Source organism: Lactuca serriola, chromosome 6 (assembly GCF_051521515.1).
Source record: "Lactuca serriola cultivar US96UC23 chromosome 6, Lser_US96UC23_V15, whole genome shotgun sequence".
NCBI lineage: Eukaryota > Viridiplantae > Streptophyta > Magnoliopsida > Asterales > Asteraceae > Lactuca > Lactuca serriola.
In genome coordinates, this window is record NC_136413.1 from 42509560 (window position 1) to 42535383 (window position 25824).

The window sequence follows — 25824 nt, forward strand, 5'->3', positions numbered from 1 at the left end:
AGTCAATTTAAAGATAATAGGGGTCGAAAACAACTTTTTGATAAAAGATTATTTAGAATAAATAATCTTAACCAAGTTGTATAATATGTCTCAAGGGTTCCGTACACATAAAGAACGCCGAAATCCGAGTTATAACAAAGAAGTTATGGTCCGTCGAAGTTTTACGGCAAAACCGACACAGCACCAGGAGATGTAAATAGTGAATTTACGATGGATGACTTTTTAGCCTTAGTGATTTATACCAAAGTTGTAGTATACATTAAACCGAGAACATTCATAAAAAGAACGCCCAAATCTGACTTCGTATGAGGAAGTTATGATTTTTCTAAGATTCGGCTTAGCAGTGTACAGCCTGAAACTCAAATTTTAGTTCTAGCGGTTTTTGGCTTATGCAACCTTAATGAGAGTTGAAGATCTCATTAATAGGAACTCAACGGTAAAAACATAGACAAAAACGGAGTCCGTATGTAGAAGTTATGAATTTTACGCAGACATTTAACAGTATAATCTCCTCCTCCTGTTAAATTTAAAATCGGTAGAGAATTAGCCGACAGAGTCTAAATGAGAGTTGTAGATCTTATTTTTACCTACGCGTGGATATAAAGAACGTCGAAAACGGAGTTCATATGCGAAAGTTATGAATTTTTGAAAATCGGCTGATTTCCACCTTGTGTGTGTCGCCACGTATCAGCACCAGACGAAACCTTGGAGCCTACACAACACCACGACGTGGTGACAGGCACCAAGACGTGGTGACACCCCTGGAGGCCTATAAATAGAGGCTCGAGGCTGCCTCTTTTTCTCACACCTTTCCCCACTTCTTTCTCTCTCTCTCTATACTCTTTCTCTAAGCCTTAAAACCCCCCAAAAAGCCTAAGGAACCCCCTAGCACGAGGCGGAAGCCCCGGAGTGGCCGACGGATCCGAGAAGAAGAGCCTTTCGGCTCGGCAACGCTGCTCCAGCGGCGCCCGGTTTTGCGAAAAACTCATTGTAAGTGAGCTATGCCTACCCTATCTTTAGTATAACTTATGTTTTAATATAGTAACGTTATTAGGAACTTATAATGAGTATTTGGGATATTATTATGAGTTATATAAGAGTGTTTCTTAACGCTTATATAATATTAATAATATCTAGACTATTAATTAGTCGCGGTTAACTTTAGACTAAACTCTAGTGGTAATGATACTAGGTTTTGTCCGAGGGAAATTGTTTTAAAAGTTACGCAGTACTGTCCGAGGACCGAGTCGCCACCGTATCAAGTGAGTGCATGGTCCCTTTCATTTTACACATAGATATGAAGTATTTTATATAAATTATGTGTTATGTGTGCATATTATTTGAATACTTGCTATCTATTGTGGAATAATGATTTTATACATGTTTTAAATGATTTAAACTGTATATTTATTTTATATCTACAAATATGTTGGGATAAAGCATGGGTAGATGAAATAGTTGGTGTGTGATGAGATAAAATGATGAGAAATAGGTGATGATAATTAGGTGATGAGAGATATGTGATGATAGAAAGGTGATGATAATTAGGTGATGAGAGATAGGTGATGATAATTAAGTGATGATAGATAGGTGATGATAAATAGGTGATATGAGATTAGAGGAGATACCATAACCTTGACCGGCGATGTGGCGTTGTAGTCATCTACCAGAGTATAGATGGCAACCACTGACTATTCTAGACAGTCATGTGGAAACACCAGCAGGCTCATAACCTGTAGGTGATGAATTACGAGTTCAGGCGATGTTGTAACTACGTATTCATGCGATGATACTCTAACCCCTTACTATGAATTACGAGTTCAGGCGATGTTGTAACTACGTATTCATGCGATGATACTCTAATACTTACTAGGAGCGTATTGAGGGAGTAATCCCCGAACCATTATTGTCTGTGTGATGTAGGCAATGATCCTTAGGAAAAGTCCTTAGGATCGAACATATAAGGAAATGCGATGTAAAGAGATGAGAGGTAAATAAGATGTAGGAGACGACCCTTAGGATAAATCCTTAGGGAAGGTACTTAGGAATAAAGAAGATAACGGGGATGGGTAGTTGAGTTAATTGTTTGATGATTAAACATAATAATTATATTAGTGTGGGTTGAAAACCCTATGTACTTACCAGGTTTCCCAACCTGACCCACTCAGTTTACTTGTATCACAGGTTACAATGTGAAGTTACATTACACTGAGAGATTAAGGAGATATAGATCACTAGTGTAAATGAATGTAGTTTTGTTTATGCTTATGTTTCTGTATTGACAATGACATCCCAAATGTTTTAAAATGAATAAAAATACATTTCTTCGGAAATGCTTTGATAATGAAATTATCATGTTTTTCTAGGAACAAATTCCGCAATGTTTTTATTAAAAGAGATACTCTGATTTTTATAAAGCATAAACAAAATCGGTCTTTTCTGGCCGTGAAAATGGGGATGCCACACGTACGCCCAACGTACCCTTACGAACGCCCAACGTACGTAAGAATCCTCCGTGATCCTTCATGCGGAGTACGCTAAGCGTACTCATAAGTACGCCCAGCATACTTAAGGGACCACTTATGCAATTATAGAAATTCTTCGATGGTTTCAAGTCATACCTGATTTAGGGCGTTACACACAAGGTGCTCCATCATGTGTTTTGAGGATGCTCATGGGTTGTATGACATGGAATAATGTTCCAGAAGATGCTTCATGGTGGAATATGATTGGTTGTCACCATTCATGGACCTATGGGCCAATGGGCTTGGCCCATTAGGGTTTTACTTGTAACCTCTGTTTGAAAGCTCTAAAATAAAGAATACTCCCCTCGTGTCTGTGGACGTAGGTCACCTTGACCGAACCACGTAAATATGGTGTCTTGTGAGCTTATTATATTTTGCTAGTTATCTGCTTTACTTCCTAATATCATGAAATAAAGATATAGCAAGCATTATTTTGATAGACTTTATCTTAGTTAGGTCTCATCATAGTCAATTCCTCGGGTTTGAGTAAAGCCCTTAGCAACTAGCATAGCTTTGAAAGTGTGTACTTTCCCATCCATGTCGATCTTCTTCTTGAAGATCCATTTGCACCCGATTGTCATTCGACCATGCACATAATCAACCAAGTTCCATACTTGGTTATCATACATGGATTGAATCTCATTGTCTATTGCCTCTTTCCATTTAGCAGCTTCAGGGCCTATTATTGCTTCCTTGTAGTGAGCATATTCATCCAAATTTACCGATGTATGATCACTGACAAACATATCACCATATCTAGTAATATGGAAACCATAGAACTCATGTGGCATGCTAACCCTATCAGAATGATGAAGAGGTAATGAGTTGTCAACTGGTTCAACTGGAATTTCTTCCTCGTGTTGAGTGTTATTGTTGTCAGAGGTTCCTTCATTGGATGACTCTTGAATTTCTTCAAAATCAATAGCACTCCCGTTGTCCTCTTTGAATATGATCTCTCTTTCGTGAAAGACTCGTCTTCGAGCTACAAAGACCACGTTCACACTAGGTCTGTAGAACAAGTATCCAAAGGATTTATATGCGTAGCAAAAGAGATAACACTTCTTGGCTTTGGGTTCAAGTTTTCCGTGAGTCTCTCGTCTTATGAGCACTTCACAATCCCAGACCTTGATATGTGCGACCGAGGGTACCTTCCATGTCCACATCTCATGAGGTGTTTGGCAACCTTCTTAGCTGGGACAAGATTCAAGATGTGAGCAATAATTTCTCAATCATATCCTCATAAAAGAGTATAAAGAGAAGCTCAACTCATCATGGAACAAACAATATCTAATAAGGTTCGATTACGCCTCTTAGTCACACCATTAATTTGTGGTGTTCTTGAAGGAGTCAATTGTGAAACAATTCCATATTCCTTAAGATATTCGTTGAAATCGATACTAAGATACTCACCAACTCTGTTAGATATGAAAATATTTATCTTCCTGTCCAATTGATTATCGACTTCGTGCTTAAACTCTTTGAACTTTTTAGATGTTTCAGATTTATATTTAATTAAGTAGATATAACCATATATGTTATAATCATCCGTAAACCTCACTTAATATTGATTATCATCCCTTGTGATAGATCTAAATGGTCCACACACATCCGTATGGATGAGATCTAACAATCCTTCACCTCTTTCAACCGTTCCATTGAAAGGTGCCTTAGTCATCTTGCCCAGTAAACAAGATTCACATTCATCATCTGTCCTAAGATCAAATGATTCTAACACTCCATCCTTTGGGCAATGTGTTTCTTTTTTATGTGCCCAAGACGACAATGCCACAAACATGCCTTGTCTACACCATTAAACGAATCAATATGAAACACATTATTGTCTAGGTTATCAACACAAATCATAGTTTCAAACACACCCTTACAAGGTAAAGCTTCAAACATAAAAATGCCATTTTTATAAGCAGAAATAAATCCAATATCATTTATCTAAAACCTTGTCTAAACATTTCATGAAATGAAATAATGTTTCATGTCATATCCGACGAATAACAACAATTTAACAAATCTATCCTAACACCACTACTAAGAATAAGACCATAAGTCATAATCTTGGTAACAGGTGAAGTTTGCATATTGCCCATGAACATGTTCAAGATTCCATACTCCACTTCCTCACTTTTTCTTATCCCCTGCAAATCAGAACAAATGTGGAAGTCACATCTTGTGTCAAGGACCCAATAATGATAAAGTTGTGTGTTATTGATTTGAATAGTGTAAATACCTAAACTGGACGCCTTGATCTTTCCATATTTCAAGTCATTCATGTATTTGGGTCAGCTTCTTCTCCAATGACCCTTTTCGCCACAATGAAAATAAGTGGCCTCCTTTGGGTTACTAACAGTAGAAATATCAAAGTTGAGCTTCAACTTGAACCCGGTACCAGACCCTACAGCATGGGCCTTCCATTTCTAGTTGGATTGGGAACGATCCTTTCTCTTTTTCCCTTTGCCAGATCCAATGCCCAGGACAAGAGAACTTGTAGCAGAAGTGTAACGCCCGGGTTTCAGGGCTAAGCATTTTTGTCAATGTAATAGTCTAGGTCAACTATTGTAACTCTTTTTGAAGTAATAAGAATGAAATATTTGAGTATTATGTGAATTATGTGTGTTATGTGTTTATTATTTAATTATAAATGTATAATTAATAGAGAATAAAAATAAGCGTCAAAATTAAAGTGTGAGATTAGCCCGATATCTCTACATAAATTTGTAGAATATGTCTCAAGGTTTCCGTACATATAAGGAACGCCGAAATCCGAGTTATAATGAAGAAGTTATGACCCGTCGAAGTTTTGCGACAGAACCGACACGATACCGGGAAGCGTAAATAGTGAATTTACGATAGAGCGGGATTTAGCCTTAGCGATCTAAACGAAAGTCATAGAATATGTTAAACTAAGAACATCGATAAAAAGAACGCCCAAATCTGACTTCGTATGAAGAAGTTATGATTTTTCGAAGTTTCGGAATAGCAGTGTACAACCCGAAATTCGAATATTAGATCGAGTGATTTTTAGCCGACACAACCTAAACGAGAATCGAAGATCTCGTTATTAGTAGTGTAACGATCAAAAGACAGACGAAAATGGACATCGGATAAAGAAATTATGAGATTTTAATGGACCAATCCTGTCCCGGCCTGTTAAAAATATAACTTTAAAAATAAAATCAAAATTAGCCGACAGAGTCTAAACGAAAGTTGTAGAGTACGTCTCCACCTACACGTGGATATAAAGAACGTCAAAAACGGAGTTCGTATGAACGAGTTACAAATTATAATAGCATATTTACGTATTAAAATAAAGTATAAATCATGTATACGTATACACACACACACACACACACACATATATATATATATATATATACATATATATATATATATATATATATATATATATATATATATATACATATGTATATATCATTAGAAAGGTATCGACGATGCGGTCATTATAAGACTAATGTTGAGTTCTTTCGACATTAGTTTAGTACAAATATCATTAAATCCATTTAAAATAGTATTATAGAGGGGTATTTAGTTGTTTATATAACTAAAAGGTCATTAAGTAATTATGGAGGGTAGTTTTTGAAAATTCAATTAGTATAAATAAGAGCCTTGGGCTCTCATATTTCTTGCACCATTCTCTTGATTCAAGAGTCTTTCTCTCCTTATCCCTCGAGCATTTCGGTCCCTCGTGATTTGACTTCTCTTTCTGTAGTTTAGTATAGTAAGGTGAGCGCTGAAGCGATGCACGAATCTTTCTTAGAAAGATTCAGCGACGAAGTTATGCCCCTGCAGAGCCCGACTCCTAGCTAAAACCCCCTTGTAAGTAAGTTATGCTTACCTTATTTTAATATAGCTTATATTTAAAATTAGTATTGTTATTATGAACTTATAATAAATATTTGAGCTATTATTATAACTTATATAATTGTCGTTATAATATTTTTTTAACTACTCGCGGTACGGGGAATCTGGTTTAAAGGGCCGCATAGGGTTGTTGGATTTCAGAAGTGCTATATGCCAAAATGGTCCTGCCCTCCGGTGTTTTATGTCTGGCCCCTGTCTGTACATAGTGGTTGGAAAATATTGTTTAACGCTTATATAATAATAATAATAATAATACTAAGACTAATAGTTGGTCATGGTAAATATTAGACTAAAATTTAGCGATAATAATGCTAGGTTTCGTCAAAGGAAAATAGAATCGTTAGAAGCAAGCGCTGCCCGATTTTGGAATCATCACTTTAACAAGTGAGTGCATAGTTACTTTCAGCTTACACATAGATATGAAGTATTTTATATAAATTACGTGCTATGTGTGCATATTATCTGAATACTTGCTATCTATGTTGGATGAACGTTTTATACATGTTTTCAATGATTTAAACTGTATATGTATTTTATATCTACAAAATGTGTTGGGTAAAACATGGGTAGATGTAATAGTTGTTGTGTGACAAGATAAAACGATGAGAGGCCTCGTTATAGATGTTATTGATGATCCAGTCATCTAGCAGAGTATAGATGACGACCACGGACTATTCTAGACAGTCAAGTGGAACACTAGCAGGCTCGCAACCTGTAGGTGTTTATTCGAACTGTGTGTTTATTTGAACTGTGTGCTCACCAGATGTACTCCATCCCCCACATGGTTGCCTTAAGGACATTTATTGCTGAGGAATCCCCTTAGCAGTAGTGTCCGTCTCGATGATAATCCTTAGGATAGGTCCCTTATGATAGATGCTTAGGGACGTAATGTGAGGATAACGGGAATGGGTAATCGGGTTTGTTTAATTTAATGAAGTTAATAAACTTATTTATTGTGGGTTGAAAACCCTATGTGCTCACCAGGCTCCCAAGCCTGACCCACTCAGTTTTATGTATTACAGGTAGTGGCGCTTGAGCATAGTTATGATGTTTGGACGAGGGATTACGGATATAGGCCTGTAGATATGAAATAATGTAGTAAGGCTTATATTGTACTGTTTATGTTTTTGATCTGTACGAACATGACATCCCAAGTCTTTTAATGAAATACATTTCTATGGAAATGCTTTTGATAAATCTTTATCATATTTTGTTTTGGGACAAATTCTGCAACACTTTTATTTAAAATGTTACTCTGATTCTTAAACAAAGCATAAACAAACCGGTCTTTTCTGGCCGTGATTTTGGGGATGTCACAAGAAGGGACTTGATTCTTTTTCATCCCTGATTCAACAGTCTGCAACAAGTTGTGGAGTTCGGTCAATGTCGTCTCTTTATTGTTAAAATGATAAGTCAATATGAACTGATCATAACTAGGAGTCAAAGAGTTAAGGACAATAATGGCCAACTCTTGATCAAATGACACATTGAGTTTTCCAAACGATCCACATATCTCTGCATTCTTTGCACGTGAGTGCAAATAGATTCTCCTTCCTTCAACTTACATTCCATGAGAGACTTGACGACTTCATAACATTCTTGAATCTTTCCTAGCCTTCCTGTGGAACTTTCCAACAAGGTCGATGCACATCTTATATGGCCAGTAGTCCTCATAGAAATTTTGGAGTTCTAGAGACATTGTAGCAACCATGATGCAAGCAAATTTTGTGGCGTTATCAGAATGTTTGTTGAAAGCAACTATTTCTTTAAGAGTACTGGTGGATTCATCGATTTCAACAAGAGGCTTTTCGAGAACGTATTCCTTGTTCTCGTATCAAAGAGTCATCTTTAGATTCCCATCCAGTCCATATAGTTTGGACCAGTGAGCTTCTCTTTTGACAAAATCGAGAAAAGAGTGAAGTTTGAGCTTTGTGGAGTGGCAAATTGAGTAGTAGCGAGATTATTGGTTCCAAACATCTATATAAAGAGACATAGTTTTAGTTAGTGATATAAATCCTTAATATTTTAACCCAAATTAAATATTCAAGGCTAGGATCCAAAATAAAATTTGCAATAAAAAAGAGGTATGTCGTAATCTAATTGTGAATTTATCAAGGTTTGTAATACAAATGTACCAATTTCAATCTAATATGAAATTCCTAGGTAAATTAAGACTCATTGAATCTTATCAATGGTATGTTTACTCTTAGATTATGCTCTTCAATTTGTGACTGGGATGCCGAGGATCACAAATAAAATCTTAATAACCATGCAAACCTAGGGATGTCAACGGAGGCAAACGGGACAGGGAGTGCATCCCTGGCCCCGCCCCCGAAATTTCCTCGTTCCCACGTCCCCGAAATATCCAGCCTTCATATCCCTACCCCCGCCCCCGATTGATTTTAGGCTGTTTTTTTTTTTTTTGCTGAAACAAGTTGTTGTTTGGGCTAAAAGAAACTATTTTTTAGGTAACAAATATTTATTTATAGCAAAATTTTATATGTTAAAAAAAAGGTTACAGCATCTTAAAAACATTATACTAACAAGTTAAAAATATGTTTTTGGTTGAATTTTGGAATCTCAAAAATCATGTTATTGTTTATTAATACTTATATGATTAATATATGTAAATATATTTATAATTTATTAACGGGGCCCCATGGGGTTTCGGGACGGGACTGCTCATCCCCTCCCCTGCCCCCAAAATTAAACGGGGGTTAATCTTACCTCCGCCCCGTCCCTACCCCCGATTTTTTTTAATAAATACCCCCAAACGGGACGAGGCCCCCATGGGAACGAGGTCTCACGAGACTTTTTGACATCCCTATGCAAACCTGCTTGACAACCTCGAGATCATTTATCATCTCGAATTAATGTGCTAGTAAACCACACACACTCCATTAATAATGATAATTTTCGATTTGTCCATCACTCAACTTTATAGTCCCAAATTAGTGTGTTGGTAAACCATGCATGCTCCGCTAACTACTTGTAAAGAGTGATGTGCGTGTTCATGGATTAACATACACTTCACATTTTTTTTCCTAAAGTAACTAGAGTTGGGATTTATAAAGGTCGTGTTACTTTATAGCATCATACTTTTAAAGGTTATGTCATATCAAACCCATTCGACTAATGACCCTCTACCATACAAGGGAGCGGTGGGTGAGAGTGGACATCCATTCAACGGTCATTTTATAGGCCATTTCGTTATACCCCCTCCCCCCTTAAAGTATGGCTTCGTGAATGAGGCCTACTATTGATTTGAGTGACTTTTCTTATACATATAGTATATTAAACATTTAATCATATATAGTATAAGGTGTATTTTAAATTTTTTCAAATATAAGGTTTAAAATTAATTTTCGAAATTAACAATTAATTAATTAATTTTAACCAACTAATGATTTACCAATTATCCTTTAGTTAACCAATTAAATTTATTTAAATCATTAAGGTTTTAAATAATTGTCTTAAATTAAACAATTAATAAGTCATTCAAATTTAAATTATTAAGGATTAAATAATTATAATTATTATAATAATATAAATTTAATCCAAATCCCAAATACCCTTCTAATTTTCGAAAAAAATGTATAGGGTTATCAGGTTTTTAATTATCCAAATTTTAAGGCATTTAAAACTTTAATTAAGAAAACTAGAAACCCTAACGGATACCTACCCTTTCGCAGAAATTTTATGCTATTAGGGTTTAATTTATACAAACTGCAATTTTGATCAATTCAATATTATGGACAATCAAATAGAAAAACTAAGGCACTGATACCACTGATGGGTTTTCTAGGTTATAAAAATTACATATGAGCGGAAAACCATTTAACCATTACGTTCACATGCAAACCTAGTTTGGATCTATGTTTACCCTATTGATAACAATAAACTATGAACATCAAGAAACCCTATGGAAACACTAATATTATCTAAGTTCATATAGGAATAAAATTACATACCTTTTGATTATTATAGTAAATAATCACACAAAATCTTCTTGAAGTTCCTTGGAAAGCAAGCACCAAAAACTTGAATGTATTTGATGGTTTGTACCCAAAACCCTAATAACTAGAAGACTTGAGGAAAGATGATGAAAGAGAAAATTTTAGGCTCTATAGGAGTAAAGAGAGTGCACGAAATTAAGGACCTTAGGGGTCTTATTTATAGTTGATAAGGAAAGCCTTAGTTAACTCTAATTAAATATTATAATAATATCCTGAATATGGTAATTATCCAACTCCTTATTTATCTATAAGGAATATTTCAAAAACCCTAATCTTCCTCCTTAAAATCGTCCAAGGCTAGAAAGATTTTGGAATTCCTTCTTGTTCAACTATTGAACAATTACAACTTAACCCCTACACTTTCTGTTAATTCTAATTAACCCCAAATTAATTCCAATTAATTTCTTATTAAATCTTAATTAATAATTATTATTTCAAATTAATATATTAATTATACAATATATTAATAAATCATTTATTTCTATTTCTAATTAATTTATTAATCAGATAAATTAACTAATCAGTCTCTCTCTAAGAGTCATTTTATTTAGTTATAGGTTATGAGGGCAACCCAAAAAGGATTTTGCTTCTAATTCAAAAATATATCAATTTAGTTACTAGCTTAGAAACCTTAATCCAACACACATAGGGTCACATCATATAGCAAGTTACTACCAATTGATTACTTATTAGTATAATTTGATTATTAATAAATATAATCAACACTTGTATTTAATTAGAAACATATTATTCTATGAAAACAATATTTTACCAACATATTGGGAATTATTGTTTCTAGAATATAATAATTATAATAGAGAGCAAAAACTAATCATAATTCATATTGTATGAATTTATAAGTTTTGTACAAATGTTTGGCCACTTTAAGTAATCATATACTTGGACATATAACTATCTAGTTAAAGTAACAGAATGTAAAGCAATTTGGTTTTGACTTTTGGTGTCAAAACCATAGATAGGAAGAGACAAGAAAGAGGTTGCATGTTGTCCTTCTTTCTCCACTCCATGCTTGCAAGATAATGCCCATGCCTTCATTTATTGTGTGGTTAACTTCATGCATAAGATGATTTATAAAAGGAAGGTATTAGAAGGGTTTTTTGTTGGTTCTTTTGGCTTACTATCTTTCTAAATATGGCAACCATATTTCAAGATTTAGAGCTACCATCTCCTTCTTCCTTTCTTGTAAATGGTGCATCAAATAAAGGTAAATAAGTTGCTTTCTATTAAGACTTATTTAGATATGTCTTAATAGCTTAAGAGTAACTTATTAATAAATGAAGACCATCATGTTTTGGTGGTTTACTCTTGCTAGGTGGATATCTTTAGAGAACTTCTACTTTGGAGTTTCATGTCACACTTCATCAACTTCTATCTCCCATGAGAATCAAAGTCTTCAAATGTTTTAAACTTTTCTTTCTATGGTTGTTTTTCTTTCCAAACTTTGCAAGTAGATCTTTTGGTGGGAATAAAAGTAGTTTTATTTTGTTCAAAATTTAAATCTTCTGTTTGTTATCTTTGTGTTTTTTGAAACTATTTTTGAATGAAAACCCAACATTATTACCCCTAATATACTAATATCAATGTAAAAACTCTTAATATATATCAAATAAGAAAATACAATCAACCAGCTAACACATAGTAACATATAAATCAATCATCTAAAGTATGTCAGTGCACCTTTAAAGTTCTAACCGAGTAAGCATTGGGTCTAGTGAGTTCGTGGTTTTAAGGGAAATATTTTAGTGTATTTTTAGTATGCTTAGACCCTTTAATGTGTATTTTAGGGAAATACCTTAGTGTACTTAGACCATGTTAAAATTTCGTTTTGGTGATGTCGACAAGTTAGGTGTATTCGACAAGAAGATTAAAAATGAGTCATAATCATTTTATTAATATAATTTGGTCTTACAAAATAAAATAAAGATACAACTACCGACTTCAATATCTAAAACCTAACCTTCAATTTTCTTAACTTCAACTATCGATTTTGAAATTTTAAAACAATGATATTATATGAACAACTTCAATAAGTTGGATGGTCGAATGTGAACAAAAAAATTGTCTAGATATAAACAGAAGAACCAATAGTTCATTACCCTTCTGAATAATTATCTTTGTCGCATATATGTCACGTAAACTATAATTTGTTACAGTCAGTCATAATGATTAATGATCATATGTAAACACTTTCAATAAGTTTGTTGCTAAAAATAAAAAACACAAATTACCCGAAATAACAACAACAACAACAACAACAACAACAACAACAACAACAACAACTGCCCTACTAAATCAGTTTTACTTTATTATCTTAACGAAATGATAGCTTGTGTGAATATTCCAATTTAAATGTTATTTATCATAAAAACAAATTGTCCTTTTTATATCATTTATTTATTTTAATTTGCACGGGTGGATGGTCATCAGACAACTTTTTGCTTGAAAAGGTAGAGATTTGAGTGACAAGAATAATTTATTATTTAATTACTTACTTTCTCCATCCAAGTCTGTAACTATACCGAATTCAATTAATTACAATTTAACTTTTGACACCAATTTATTCATATTTATTATACTTATTGATACCTTTTTGAAAATTAATAGACATATAACATCAGATTTTGGATTAAAATTTAGCTAGTTAGTATTGAAAATTATAACACCGTCATAATTAAAAGAAAATTAAGAAAAACAAAATTATTTTTCGATAAGATATGTAATGTAAAATACAAAAAGTTGTTGTAAGGTTATGTTTGGAGTCACTCTTTACAAGATATACTTTTTTCATAGGGACTATGTATGGTCTTGTAGATATGACAACACCCACAAAACCCTTTTCTTCCCAATCTTTTAAAATTATTTATAAAATGTAACAAAAGAGTGTAGTTGGCTAATATTTAGAACAAGTTCAAGTCGAAGTAAGTAAATTTTAGGTAGGCTTTGTTGATTATAAAAATAGTTTTTTTCTTCGACTTTTAAATAATTTGTTTGCTTAAATATTATCACAAAGGTATGAATTTAACGACAAAACTTATCTTTATATATTGAATAACATTTCAATTAGCCTATCATGTCACCATTTGATCATTCTAAAAGTTTTTTTATTTCATCGTCACATTAATACCACTTTCTAACCACACACTTACTAATAGTCACCGCTTCACATCACATTACTATATTTATACTTTATTTATTAATGTGGTGGGAGAGAGAGAGAGAGTTATGGTCAGTCGGGTTCCAACAACAACCATGTATGTCACCCCGCCACTAGATTGATGTTCACTGCTATAACGCACACAACGCACACCATTTTACGTCCCACTTTGAGTAGTATTACATGATAATGATTTTATTAAACTTGTTACATATTAAATATTTATGTCGATTTTCATGCATTAAACTCATGAACTCATTAAATATAAACATACATGTGTGGTGAGCTTTTAGTACATGCAATGTATAAATATTAAATGGGATAAGTGACACCATTTGGCACGAAAACGACTTTAATACATGATGGTGATCTTATCAAAAAAATTCATTCTATGTTAAATGCTTATATCTATATACATGTACTAAACACATGAATTCATTATACATAGGTTTTACACTCTTTTACAGTTTTTAGTAATAATAATAAAAAAATTTAATTTATTTCGCTGCTGTTCATAAAAAAACAAAAAAAAAAAACAAAAAAACTTGTACATTTTATTTGAAACTAATTACAAATCTTATATTCAAAGAACCATTGATAATTTTTGTTATTAAAACAAGGATTTACCTACTAAAACTTGTTAACATATTACACATACTTACATGGATATGGTTTTCTATCGAAAAACAATAGAAAAGAGTCCACTTCCAGACAACAAAATGTTTATCGACTAAATAGCAAATATAAGTCAATTTATTGTAATTTAGTGCTCAGTGAAACCATAAAAGTAATTTATTATAATTTATAAAATAGCTTATAAGCTAGTTTATGGATAAGTTAGTTTGACTGTTTAAGACGGCTTATTGATAAGTTAACTTACAAATTAAAAACTAAATTTTCAGTTAATTTAAGAACTAAAACCTAAAAATATATAATCTTTTAGGGATAATGACTTGAGAAGGTAACGAACTTTTAACTTTGTTCACATTTAGTCATTAATTTTTTTTTCATGTTTGATTACCTCTGAATTATTTGAAATTGTTCACATTTTACCCTTATAACCAGTTATAATCGGTCATAAGGGTAAAATATAAATAATTTCAATAATTTATGGGTAACTCAAGCGGAAAAAAGTTTAATGACTAAAGATGAACAAAATTTAAAGTTTATTACCCTTTCAAACCATTATCCCGCAAATGGTTCTAAATGTTATTAAGAATAAGCACAAGTTAAATATGAAGGTCACAAAAATAAAGATGTAGTAATCGTGTGATATACATTTATCATGTAAAGTACTAGAAATTAGGGGTGGCAATTGATGACACGACACGACAAAAATACACGACACGAAACGAAATTGAAATGAGATTGAAATTCGAATTCATGTCCGTGTTGTGTCGTGTCAGGTGTAAAAAAAAGACGTTGTGTCATATCGTGTTCGTGTTCAAATTTTGACATGAAATTGACACGATTTAACATTTTTTGTCGTGTTTTTCGTGTTATGTATGAATAAATATTAATTAAATACATTAATTGTTATTTAATGTTATCTTTGTCGTATCGTGTCGTGTTTGTCGTTTTTTAATCGGTCGTTTTCGTGTTAGTTCAAAAAAACCCAAGATCGTGTCGTGTCGTGTTCGTGTTACATAAAACCTTGTTGTGTCGTGTCGTGTCAGACAAAAACACGACACGATGGCCCAATTTGCCACCCCTACCAGAAATATCACTTAGAAATACAATATAAGCGACTTTAATCACATAGAAATTGAAGAAACAAAGATTATGATGGTTTCAGACATATACTTAAAACACAAGACATATACCTAGAACACAGGCAACGATTTTCACTCCAAATGGTGGAGACAAAAGAGAGAACATATAATAAAAAAATCATGAAGATAATACAATGTCTAAAGAAGTCTTTGTGAATTTGTAATTATTCATATTTTAAATTTTCCTTAATAAAAAAAAGTATAAAAACACATCCCAACCACAAATATGATATGAAAAAAGGTAAAATTCCAAACACCCAAAATAGCTCCCCACCATTCCCTTCTAGTATCTATTTTTCTGTGCAATCTACTAAATCATTTACATGTTAGATTTCCCTTTTGGTATTTTTACAAAACTACCCCCAACTCCCCTTTGGAGACATACCATAGAGCATGTCCACATCTAGTATAATTTAGGAATTTCACCCCGTTTTGACGTGACAGATCATGTAGGAGAGTCACCCAACACTCCAATAAACAACACAACAAATTGTCAACATGGATTTCAGAAATTATTTCCTTTTCTTGCACACAATCAAGAACTTGTGTCTTTTGAGTTTTGACCCACACAATAATGACTTGCCCCTACTAACACCAAAACATACACAATCTATCACTAGACCTTCACAAGATCCAACATTTTCTCAAATAAAAAAATTGGATTCGGACAATGATTAATTATATTTTAGGGCTCTTAACTATCATATAACAAGTTAGGTTATGGAAAATAAAGTTTTGTTTATAAGAGACGAGGTCACGTTGCTAGAAAAATAACTTTTTTTTTTGTGGAAGTATAGTGAAATCTTTTGAAAAAATAACTTGAAAGTACCAACGATTAGGATTTAAATATCTAGAAATAAAATATTGTTATGTTATTGTATCATATAAACAATGTTTAGCTAGGTTACTATATGAAGAAATGAATTTCAATCGAAGTCTATTGCTCTTTTGATCCCAACCATTGATCTTCCATTCCCATTAATCAACTTGTTATGAGCTTCATCGATCAGGCCTTCTCTTTCTTCATCTGAAAAATAAAGGTTTTATTTTCAATAAAAGAAAAAAAAACATTATATAATATTGGTCAAATCCATAACAACAATGTTTTATGTAATGTGGTGTGAAATATGAGTAGGAGAAAGAATTGAATGAAATATTGTTTTGTTTTCACCGATGGAATAGATTATTTTTAAAGGAATATGAATTTTTCTATTTTGTTAATTTTCACTTCTAAGATAGGGGGTGTGTTTTTATTCCATCAAGAAATTGAACGAAAACTAATAAAATAACCCATTTAATGACAAAATTTTAAAGATTTCATGATTGTAATTGAATTCCAGTTTTATTTTCTAAAAGTAACTAGACTAAACTTTTATTAAAATCTGAAATGGGTGACCAAAATGATTGGGGTTCTATGAACATTTAGGCTATGTTTGATGTACTAGCTAAAAAGCTGGCTGATAGCTGAAAAGCTAGCTGATAAAAAATAACGTTTGGTAAAACTAGCTGAAATATATAAAATTATATAAAAGGACATGTAAGAATATGTGTTTCTATAATTAATTAAGAGGTGTATTTGGAAAATTTTTAAAAAGCTCCTAAAAAGCTAGTCTAAGTATCTTTTCAAAAAGCTAGCTTATCAACTACTTTTTGGCTTACCAAACACGACAACATAAAAAAACTCGAAAAATAAGCTAGCTGATAGCTTATCAGGCAGCTGTGGCGCACCAAACACAACCTTAATACAAAATAACCGCCCATTTTACAAAATGGACCACTTGAATACCTCTTTTGGAATAAGAAGAAAAAAATTGAAAACAAAATTACATCATTTTTTCTCGAAATGTGTCATCTAGCGAAAAACAAAATAGAGATTTTACAAAGAACATTTTGCATAACGAGTAGTTATTCCGTAATAAATTTTAAAAAAAGGTGGTTAAATTTGTGATAAGAACCTTTCTATTTTGGTTATTTTAGTGATTATTAATGAAGAAAGGAAACGTGTACCTGAGGGACATGTCAGAGAAAACTCAGTGAGACGTTTAACGCAATCCTTCAAAGCTTGAAGCTCCGATTCCTTCTCCAAAAGCTTGGAATTCGTAAAATGCAATTCCGATTCCAAGTCAACAATTTGACTTTCCTGTTGTTCGATTAGCAGATGGCATAATTTCTGATCAAGTTCGTATGGGATTACACCACCGCTTTGATTAGATTCCAAATCATGATCTTGTGATTTAGAGATATGAAGTTTTAAAAGCTCAGATTCAAGCTCCGCTTCTAATTGATCCATTTCTGTTACCTCTTGATGTGGTTCTTCCGTGATCATGCTAATTGCATCATCAGTCGCCGGAAAATTGTATGATTCAATATCGTTGTTCTCCATGGGTGATTTCTCGAGAACAGATTGATCCCATTTGATATCTACTAATTTCTGATTTAGGGTTCTTTTGATTTCTGAATTACGCGATGATTTTCTTTTGAAGATTTCGTTTTTTAATTCTTGAACGACCTTAGCTGTTTCGTCTACTGCTGTGTTTAGTTTATCGATTTCGGCTTTTCCAGCTGACATCATGTACATTATTCCAACTCCAACTCCCCAACCGAATGATGATTTATCTGAACATATTGAAATGAATCAAAGGCATGAGATTTTCTGAATCTAGCTTATAATTCGAAATGGGAAGCCAATTAGTGATGAGCACCCCTTTACATTTCATTGCCTAATGCTCATTGTTCATTAACTCAACTACACTAATCAGTATATAAACTAAAACCAATTAGGTCAAACGAGAAAAAGGTCAAATCTTTTGCAAAAGCAAGAACATACATAGATTGCACATTCGCACAACACAAAAGCATACGATAACTTAAGATTATGAACATAAAAAGCCAAGTATATTACCTTTGACATCAAACGAATCACATTTAGCAGAAGCATTTCTTCCGATACGCCTTTTCTTCAAACAGACTGTAAATTTCTTCCCATTCTTTCTCTGATCGTCAACTAATCCATCACCAATTTTCTTCTCAAACCCAGATTTTCTTTCATGGTTTCCTCTAGCACCTTTAATCCCGCCACCACGACCCAATTTCTTCCGAGGATTCTTTGACCCATGTGAAGTACTGGAAAACCTAAAAATCGATGATGCATCTTCTTCCAAAATTGAAGTTTCTGATTCAGCATTCTCGATAGGTAAATCAAGGTTTAGCGGTGAATAATTCGTGGGTTTGTCGTCGTTTTTGTGGAGAAGTTGTTTAGCGAAATACCCAGATCCTGCTATTGCTGCACCTAACAAGACTTGCCACATGGTGTGATCTTAATCGAGAACTAGGGTTTTAGAGATATAAGATAAAATTTGAAATTGAAGTGGTTGTGTTCAAGACTTCAAGGGATTTAAACGAAGTAGGTGAATGCAGTTTATAGATTTGGAGGCATTGAAGAACATTTAGGAAACCGTACCCATCATCAACACATGGAAGTAGCAGAGCCAAATGAGGGGCGACGAAGGGTCAAAGAAAAATAAAAGAAAAAGCTGAAATTCACGTGCTTCCTGATTTTGAAAAATGTTTGATTTTTGGAGGGAGTTTTTCAATTTCAAGATTTTTACTGGGGTAAATCAGTAAATGCAACACCTTTTGTGGTTTTTGAGTAAATTGCAAAGTTGGTTCTACTTCTATCTCAAAAAGTATATAGTCGGTCTAGAATTGAAACTTTTATGGATGTTTGGTCTTTATAGTATCTTAAAAAATATAAATTTAGTCCCTTGAGTTATGTGTCGTCTAAAAAAGATTCAAAATGCATTTTATGTGATACCATAGAGATTAAATCGGCATTAAAATTTCAATTTTGGACCGACATTCAAATGAAAAAATAGATTCAAACTAAATTTATTTATACCACAAAGACCAATTTTGCAATTTACTCTTGTTTTTCTTAGGTCGGTTTCGAGTTGGCGGATTAGCGGGTCAAAATACATTATCCATAAAATACACGGGTTGGCGGGTCACAAGTTGACGGGTTGGAAACATCAACCCAACCCAACTCACATAACCCGTTTAATTATATTGTTCGCGAGTTAGTGGGTCAATTTCAGGTCAAACAGTAATGTCATTTTCGGATAACTTTTGACATTTTAAATTTATACTAATTATACAAGTCTCTAAATTAATTAATTATTAACATTTTACAATTATTAGAATGAAAAGAACAACCAAATATTAATCTAACATAATAACTTAATAACCAATACATGTGAAAGAAAAAAAAAATTATATATATATATATATATATATATATATATATATATATATATATAATTGGGTTGTCAGGTTGACCCACGAATCCAAACAAATAATCCAATCCAACCCAAGAAATAAATGAGTTGACGCGTCAAAAATCTCAACCTAAACTTATTTATTTTCTTATTGGGTTACGGGTTGGATCGAGAATTGTTACCTCTAGTTTTTCTTAAAATGTATTTCTCTAACTAGGGTTTACGGGTAAAGCTTTTACGCACCGCCTAATCCCCGCTATGAATGCCATGGAGGCACGATGAGTGTCTGTGACGAGGTATGCAGTACTTCCAATAAAATAATGATAATTTTACGTTTGGAAAAAGAATTGTTATTATTGAAAACAAAAAATGAGCCTGGTTCATTTTTACGTCCTTTTATTTTAATACATACTTTTTTAAGAGAAAATATGAGTGTTGCACTTATCGTTACTTTCGATAGCCAATTTTAACATAATCCATTCACCAACGATTTACATCAGGTTTGATCGGTTTTGGCTTAAATAATCATCTCAATTAATGTTTCCTTAATTTCCGTCCCAAATTTATATATACATATAAAGATTTGTTGCATTTAATTGTAATTTTGTTTATATTTGGTTTTTGAGATGTATGACTTTAAATAATAAGCAATTTTGTACAAATAGTATATTAAATTATGATCATGTTTATATATACACATCTAAATTCCTAGAAACGCCACTAGTTTATCACAAGTGGAGATTAAGGTCGGTTGTAATATGTGGATTGTGTCCATGATTAGGCTCTACTCTAACGCTAAGTTGACCAAGTTAAGGTGTTAACTCGAGAGAGTGTACGAGAGTGAGAGAATGAATACAAGAGTTTGGAATTGCTTACTGGTATCTCCAATGATGCAAGTATATGTGGTGTTGGTGGGGGAGACATGCCTTGCCTTTTCGTACAAGGTACAACATGCTTTTACAAGTTTTGTCTGCTATGTCCCTCCATTTACAGGTCGTCCCTAATTGTTTGTATGATTCGAGATATTGGAGCCAATATTCGGACCACGGGCCTAGATTCTTTGTCATGGGATCGCAAGAGTCGGTCTCAGGAGGTATGTATTATAGTTATGGTTTCGGGGCTCGACCAATAGTTAGGGTATACCACCAATAGGTAGTGTATTGTGTTTGTAAGCAACATATGAAATCATGACATTTTGATGATCTTTCATGAGAAATCGTTCATGAAGTAGTTGTAGAATTAGATTAGTTAACGATTAAATGTCTACAAATCCATGGCATAGAAGCTTATAGATTAATGATGAAATTGGTGATAAAAACAAGTCCAACATAAAACTTCTAAAGTCACATGATAAATTATTGGGCAAATTGTATAAAATACACCAAGTTTACATAAAATTTTGTTTGACTTGTTTTTCTTTTTCTCAATTAAGTCATTAAGTTTATCGTTTCGTTACAAATTTAACCAATAAACTGGTTTGTTTCAGATGTTTCATGTTTCTCACTTGCTGACTAGACAAAAAGCTAATGTGGTTTCCATATAAAATGAAAAATATAGAAGTACCAAAATACTACAATCAAAGTTTTATTTTATTTTTTGGTTATGATTCTGTTTTGGGACATACAAAATGAAAAATATATGGAATGTGCACTGCACATCATCCACAAAATCCAAAAGAAAAAACACACACACACACACACACACACAAAAAAAAAAAAAAAAAAAAAAAAAAAAAAAAAAAAGAGGATCATCCAAACACACAAAACAGTAGCAAAAGATTAAAGACATGGGATGTAATTCTTCTTTTACAACTTTCAACTTGTATAATAAAATATGACCAATTAAACCATATAAGATAAACTATAAGTGACTAGTTGCAACAATACAATCAAGTTCTAATAAAGAGTAAAGATATATATGGACTTTTAATTTTGTCAAATTAAACACATTATAGACCCACTGCAAATCTTTTAAACACCAAACAGCAGGCCACCTTCCTTCCACATATCACCTATGAACAAGAAAAAACAATTGATAATTTAGCATTGGATTCTTGAATCTTGATGATGCTAGAAAAAATCAAATCTTTAGTGCTAAATTGGTGATAGAACAGTAGAACACCATGTTTTCAAATCCAATCTTACCCTATTCAAATAAAGATATCATATACAAAATTTACATATAACATGATTTACATTATAGAATCAACGAAAGAACAAATGTTCATAAAGATAAAATCATAAAATCACTTACCCAATTGACCAATTATATTCTTCAATCAATCTGCACGCTTATAAGATGAATGTCTTCTTGCAGCTATAGCATTCTCGTATTCAAATTTCAACAAATTTGGTATATGTGAAGTATCCTTAACATAAAACCACCTACCAAAAAAACTCTCTTCGATCACCGGAAAAAACCCTCTGAAAATCGAATTAACCACCCAAAACCACAACCCACCAAGAAAGATCCCAAGTCCAGCACCGGCGAACACCTGGGCGACTGTATGGTACCCCAAATAAACCCTAGAATACATCGTAAGCAACGCCAATGGCCAGATCACAAGAGCTACTAACAACATCTGCTTTCTAAACAAAATCCCGAACTTTTTGTAAGTCAGCAGAGTCAAATATGTTGCGAAGAAGAACATGTACTGAGAATGACTCGAAGGCCAACCGTGGGAATCGCACATTTCAAGCAGCACGCAGGTCTCCGGCCGGGCTTGTTGGACGTTGGTTTTGATCACTTCGTTGATGAATTGGGAAATTGTTAACCCTAAAGCGAAGAACATACCTTGGAGCTCTCGACGGAAGAGGAAGTGAGAGACAAAGCCACCGAGGCTGATGAACACGGGAACTAGTGAAATCCATGCTAAGAAACAGCCCAATTGATCTCCTTTAAAGTAACGGACATGGGTTAGGGTGATCGCTTTCAGTTGGTTTGACATCGATGTAACTGGGATTGTTAGGGTTTGCAGTGAAGTGATCGAATTTGGGGGTTTTTTGTGGGTCGATCGAAGGCGATTTTGGGAAGAAAAAGGTTCGACGTGGTCAGTAATGGAGGAAAAGGACTGTGAGATCAGATCTATCTGAGCTGTGTTATGATAATAACCGTAAATCAAGGCATGTTAATAAAAAAATCAAATCAAATTCTTTTTTTATAAAAATTAAACAATATATAACAGAAAATATAGCTTTTATTATCCATTTGTTAACGTATATTTATGACTTTATTATGCAAATATCATTAAAAACTTAACTGCTAAGTATGATAAAATCAGAAGACTAAGTAATGATTTAATTTGAAAATTATTGAAATATCATATGCTTTGGTCAATCTTAACTATGGAATGTAATGTACATAATTATTTATTTGTTATATGAAGTGACTTAGATTGGTGTTGGGCTTGGAATTACGGGCTTGTAGTTGTAGGCTTTGAAAAAATGTGTAAATGCCTAAAGTGGACCAGCGGAGGGACTTAAAGTGTAGATGTGTAGAGTTGGAGGACTGAAGCTGGCATACTGATTTAGAGCACAGCGAAACCATCTCTAAGGAGTTCTTTGTCTAAGGAGTTCTTTGTTTGGCCTCTTAATGATCTCATTAAGAAGCATTAAGAAGTTGGCTCTAGATTATTCAGATTCAAGGGTTTGATAGAATCTTTTTCACCCTCTTAATCGATAAGATGTTGCAAAAAAAGATTTGATTCGGAAAGACATAAGGAGGAGTTTGAAAAAAAAAAATTACATCTGTTATCATTGCCCTAACAACAAAACACCGTCCGTCTCTTTTTTATTTTTCTCCTTCCTACATATCAATCACTCCTCCCTTGTTCTTCCTCTTCTTCAGCGTCGCCAACAGCTTCCTTGTAAGCCTTCGACTTTGTCCCCTCTAATTGGTGTTTCAATCATGTTCTTTTGCTCGATTTTGTATGAAATTGGTGTCTTAATCATGTTTTGGTTGCTCGTTTTTTAAGGTTTGTATGAAATCCAATTTTGTGCTCTGTTCTTGTTGCTCTATTTATGAAATCCAAATTTGTGCTTTGTTATTGTTGTAATTTCTTTATGTGTCAAAAGCTTGATAAACAGAGCTTGGATCTTTTTTGTTTGCGATCCGGTTATATCTATCTTTAATCTTTTATTAATATTTTAAATTATCCAATTGAGTTTGTCCAATTGGTACAATTATAGTAAATTCCCCCTCCCCCCCCCCCCCCCCCCCCCCCCCAAAAAAAAAAAAAAAAAAAGCACCAATAAAAGGGTAAAAAGTGAAAAAGTGTGTTTTTGCTTGAAAATCTAAAAATAAAAAATGTGTCTTGTTGCTCGTTACTTTTGATTCTCCACAGTTGTAAGGAGCAATGTCACTAAGGATGTCAGCAATGAAGGAAAATATAGGTTACAAAATTTTTATGCACTAAGTGGCGGAAAACATTCAAATAATTCAAATGATTATGGCACATGCAGCCTATTGAGGATCTATGTCCTTCACATATAGGCAACATATTATGAACTATCATCCTACAAAACTTTTCTAATGAAAAACGAATTAAAAAATAAAATAAGAAACATACCTTGAAGATTGTTATTGCAAACAACCTTGAATCCTTCTTCAAATTTTTTGGCAACTAGCATCATAAGTGTCGTGTCTCTGATGGTTCACACCCAAGACTAGAAACTAAGGATTATGGAGAGGGAGGAGGAAAATTTCGGCCAGATCTCTTCGAGGAATATGAGTGTCGAAATTCATAGCCCTAGGGGTCTCTTTATAGTGTAGTCAGGAAACCCTAGATAAACTCAAACTCAATATAATAATATTATCTTGAACCGGGAAATTATCTACCTTTCTAATTATCCACATAGATAATTCTAGAAACCATAAAGGCTCTTAAAACCGTCCATAGCTCATGGACGGTTCTAGAATGTCTCTTTATCAATTATTGAACAATTGCACTTCAGTCCCTGCACTTTTAATTAATTCTTTTAATCACCAAATTAATTCCATTTAATTTCTGATTAAATATTAATTAAATATTACTATTTCTAATTAATATATTATTTCCATAATATATTAAAAAATTACTTATTTCAATTCTATTAATCAAATAATAAATCATTATTTCTCTCCAAATATATCTTGTCCATTGTCAGGTTTGAGAGCAACCCAAAAGGATTGTGCTACCATCAACTCAAGTTTATACAAATTATAGTTATGGGCTTAGACACCTAATCCAACAGTCTATAACTATAACCGCTAATATAACTTCCAAATTGATCAGCAACTTGTAGCTACCAAAAGTTGTTGTCGAACTCTGACCTAGTCAGTTACGAGTCCTAATATAAGTGATCATATAATCCTTCGTTCTGCTAGATATCATTCGGATATGAGACATGGAACATAATCAATCTCATTGTCTAATACTTTGTTTCCTGGTTTATGATTTGTAATGACAAAGAACTACTAATCGAACACATCAATTTAGTCATGGGTGGGCCCGGCACTATAAGTCAACACCAAATCATCGAAGGGCCCAAAGATTTCACTTTTCCCATTAGGGAAAAAGGAACATATAAACTTTGTCTTAATTCTTGTACTATTTACTCACCAAATCATGCACAACAATACATTTTATAACATCAAGTTACTAATGCGCTTACACATTATCAGTGCACAATTGATTTGTAAACCACAACTCATATATCTCCATTTAAATATTATAAGATATTATCGTCTCAGAATTACCCGCGATAAATTCCATGACGTAATTCTCTAAGTGTAGGTTAATCCAATACTTATATATTCCATTTCAATGTACTCATGAATATTGCAGCAACACTATTGCTATGTCTAAAACTCTTTAGACAATCTACAATCTAATTCATGACAGTCTTAATTCACTACTTACTTCCAAAAGTACGATCGACCGTGGACATTAAATAATCGAATTATTTAGGAAGTAAAAAATGCAAAATGAAACAAAATAATAAACAATTGACAAGGATAGTAAACAATAATCATAAATAATTCTCCATTATTTAATCATCAAATGTCAATTACATGTACTTTGTTACAAGTTTTTAAATATAAGTGATCATATAATCTTCCGTTCTGCTAGATATCATTCGGATATGAGACATGGAACATAATCAATCTCATTGTCTAATACTTTGTTTC

General features: G+C 33.1%; 2 protein-coding genes across 2 annotated transcripts; both read right to left on the minus strand.

Moving 5' to 3' along the window:
* Positions 1-16186: 16186 nt before the first annotated feature.
* Positions 16187-19010, minus strand: LOC145058850 (POLAR LOCALIZATION DURING ASYMMETRIC DIVISION AND protein). The gene is made up of 3 exons (XM_079006725.1): positions 18285-19010; positions 17390-17998; positions 16187-16409 (listed from the first exon to the last, which is right to left on the minus strand). The coding sequence occupies exons 1-3, from the start codon at positions 18688-18690 to the stop codon at positions 16309-16311; spliced, it is 1116 nt and encodes a 371-aa protein (XP_078862851.1). The 5' UTR covers positions 18691-19010; the 3' UTR covers positions 16187-16308.
* A 2440-nt stretch (positions 19011-21450) lies between these two features.
* On the minus strand, positions 21451-22755 carry LOC145058915 (lipid phosphate phosphatase gamma-like). Its single transcript, XM_079006800.1, has 2 exons — positions 21910-22755; positions 21451-21667 (listed from the first exon to the last, which is right to left on the minus strand). The coding sequence occupies exon 1, from the start codon at positions 22601-22603 to the stop codon at positions 21935-21937; it is 669 nt and encodes a 222-aa protein (XP_078862926.1). The 5' UTR covers positions 22604-22755; the 3' UTR covers positions 21451-21667; positions 21910-21934.
* Positions 22756-25824: the final 3069 nt, after the last annotated feature.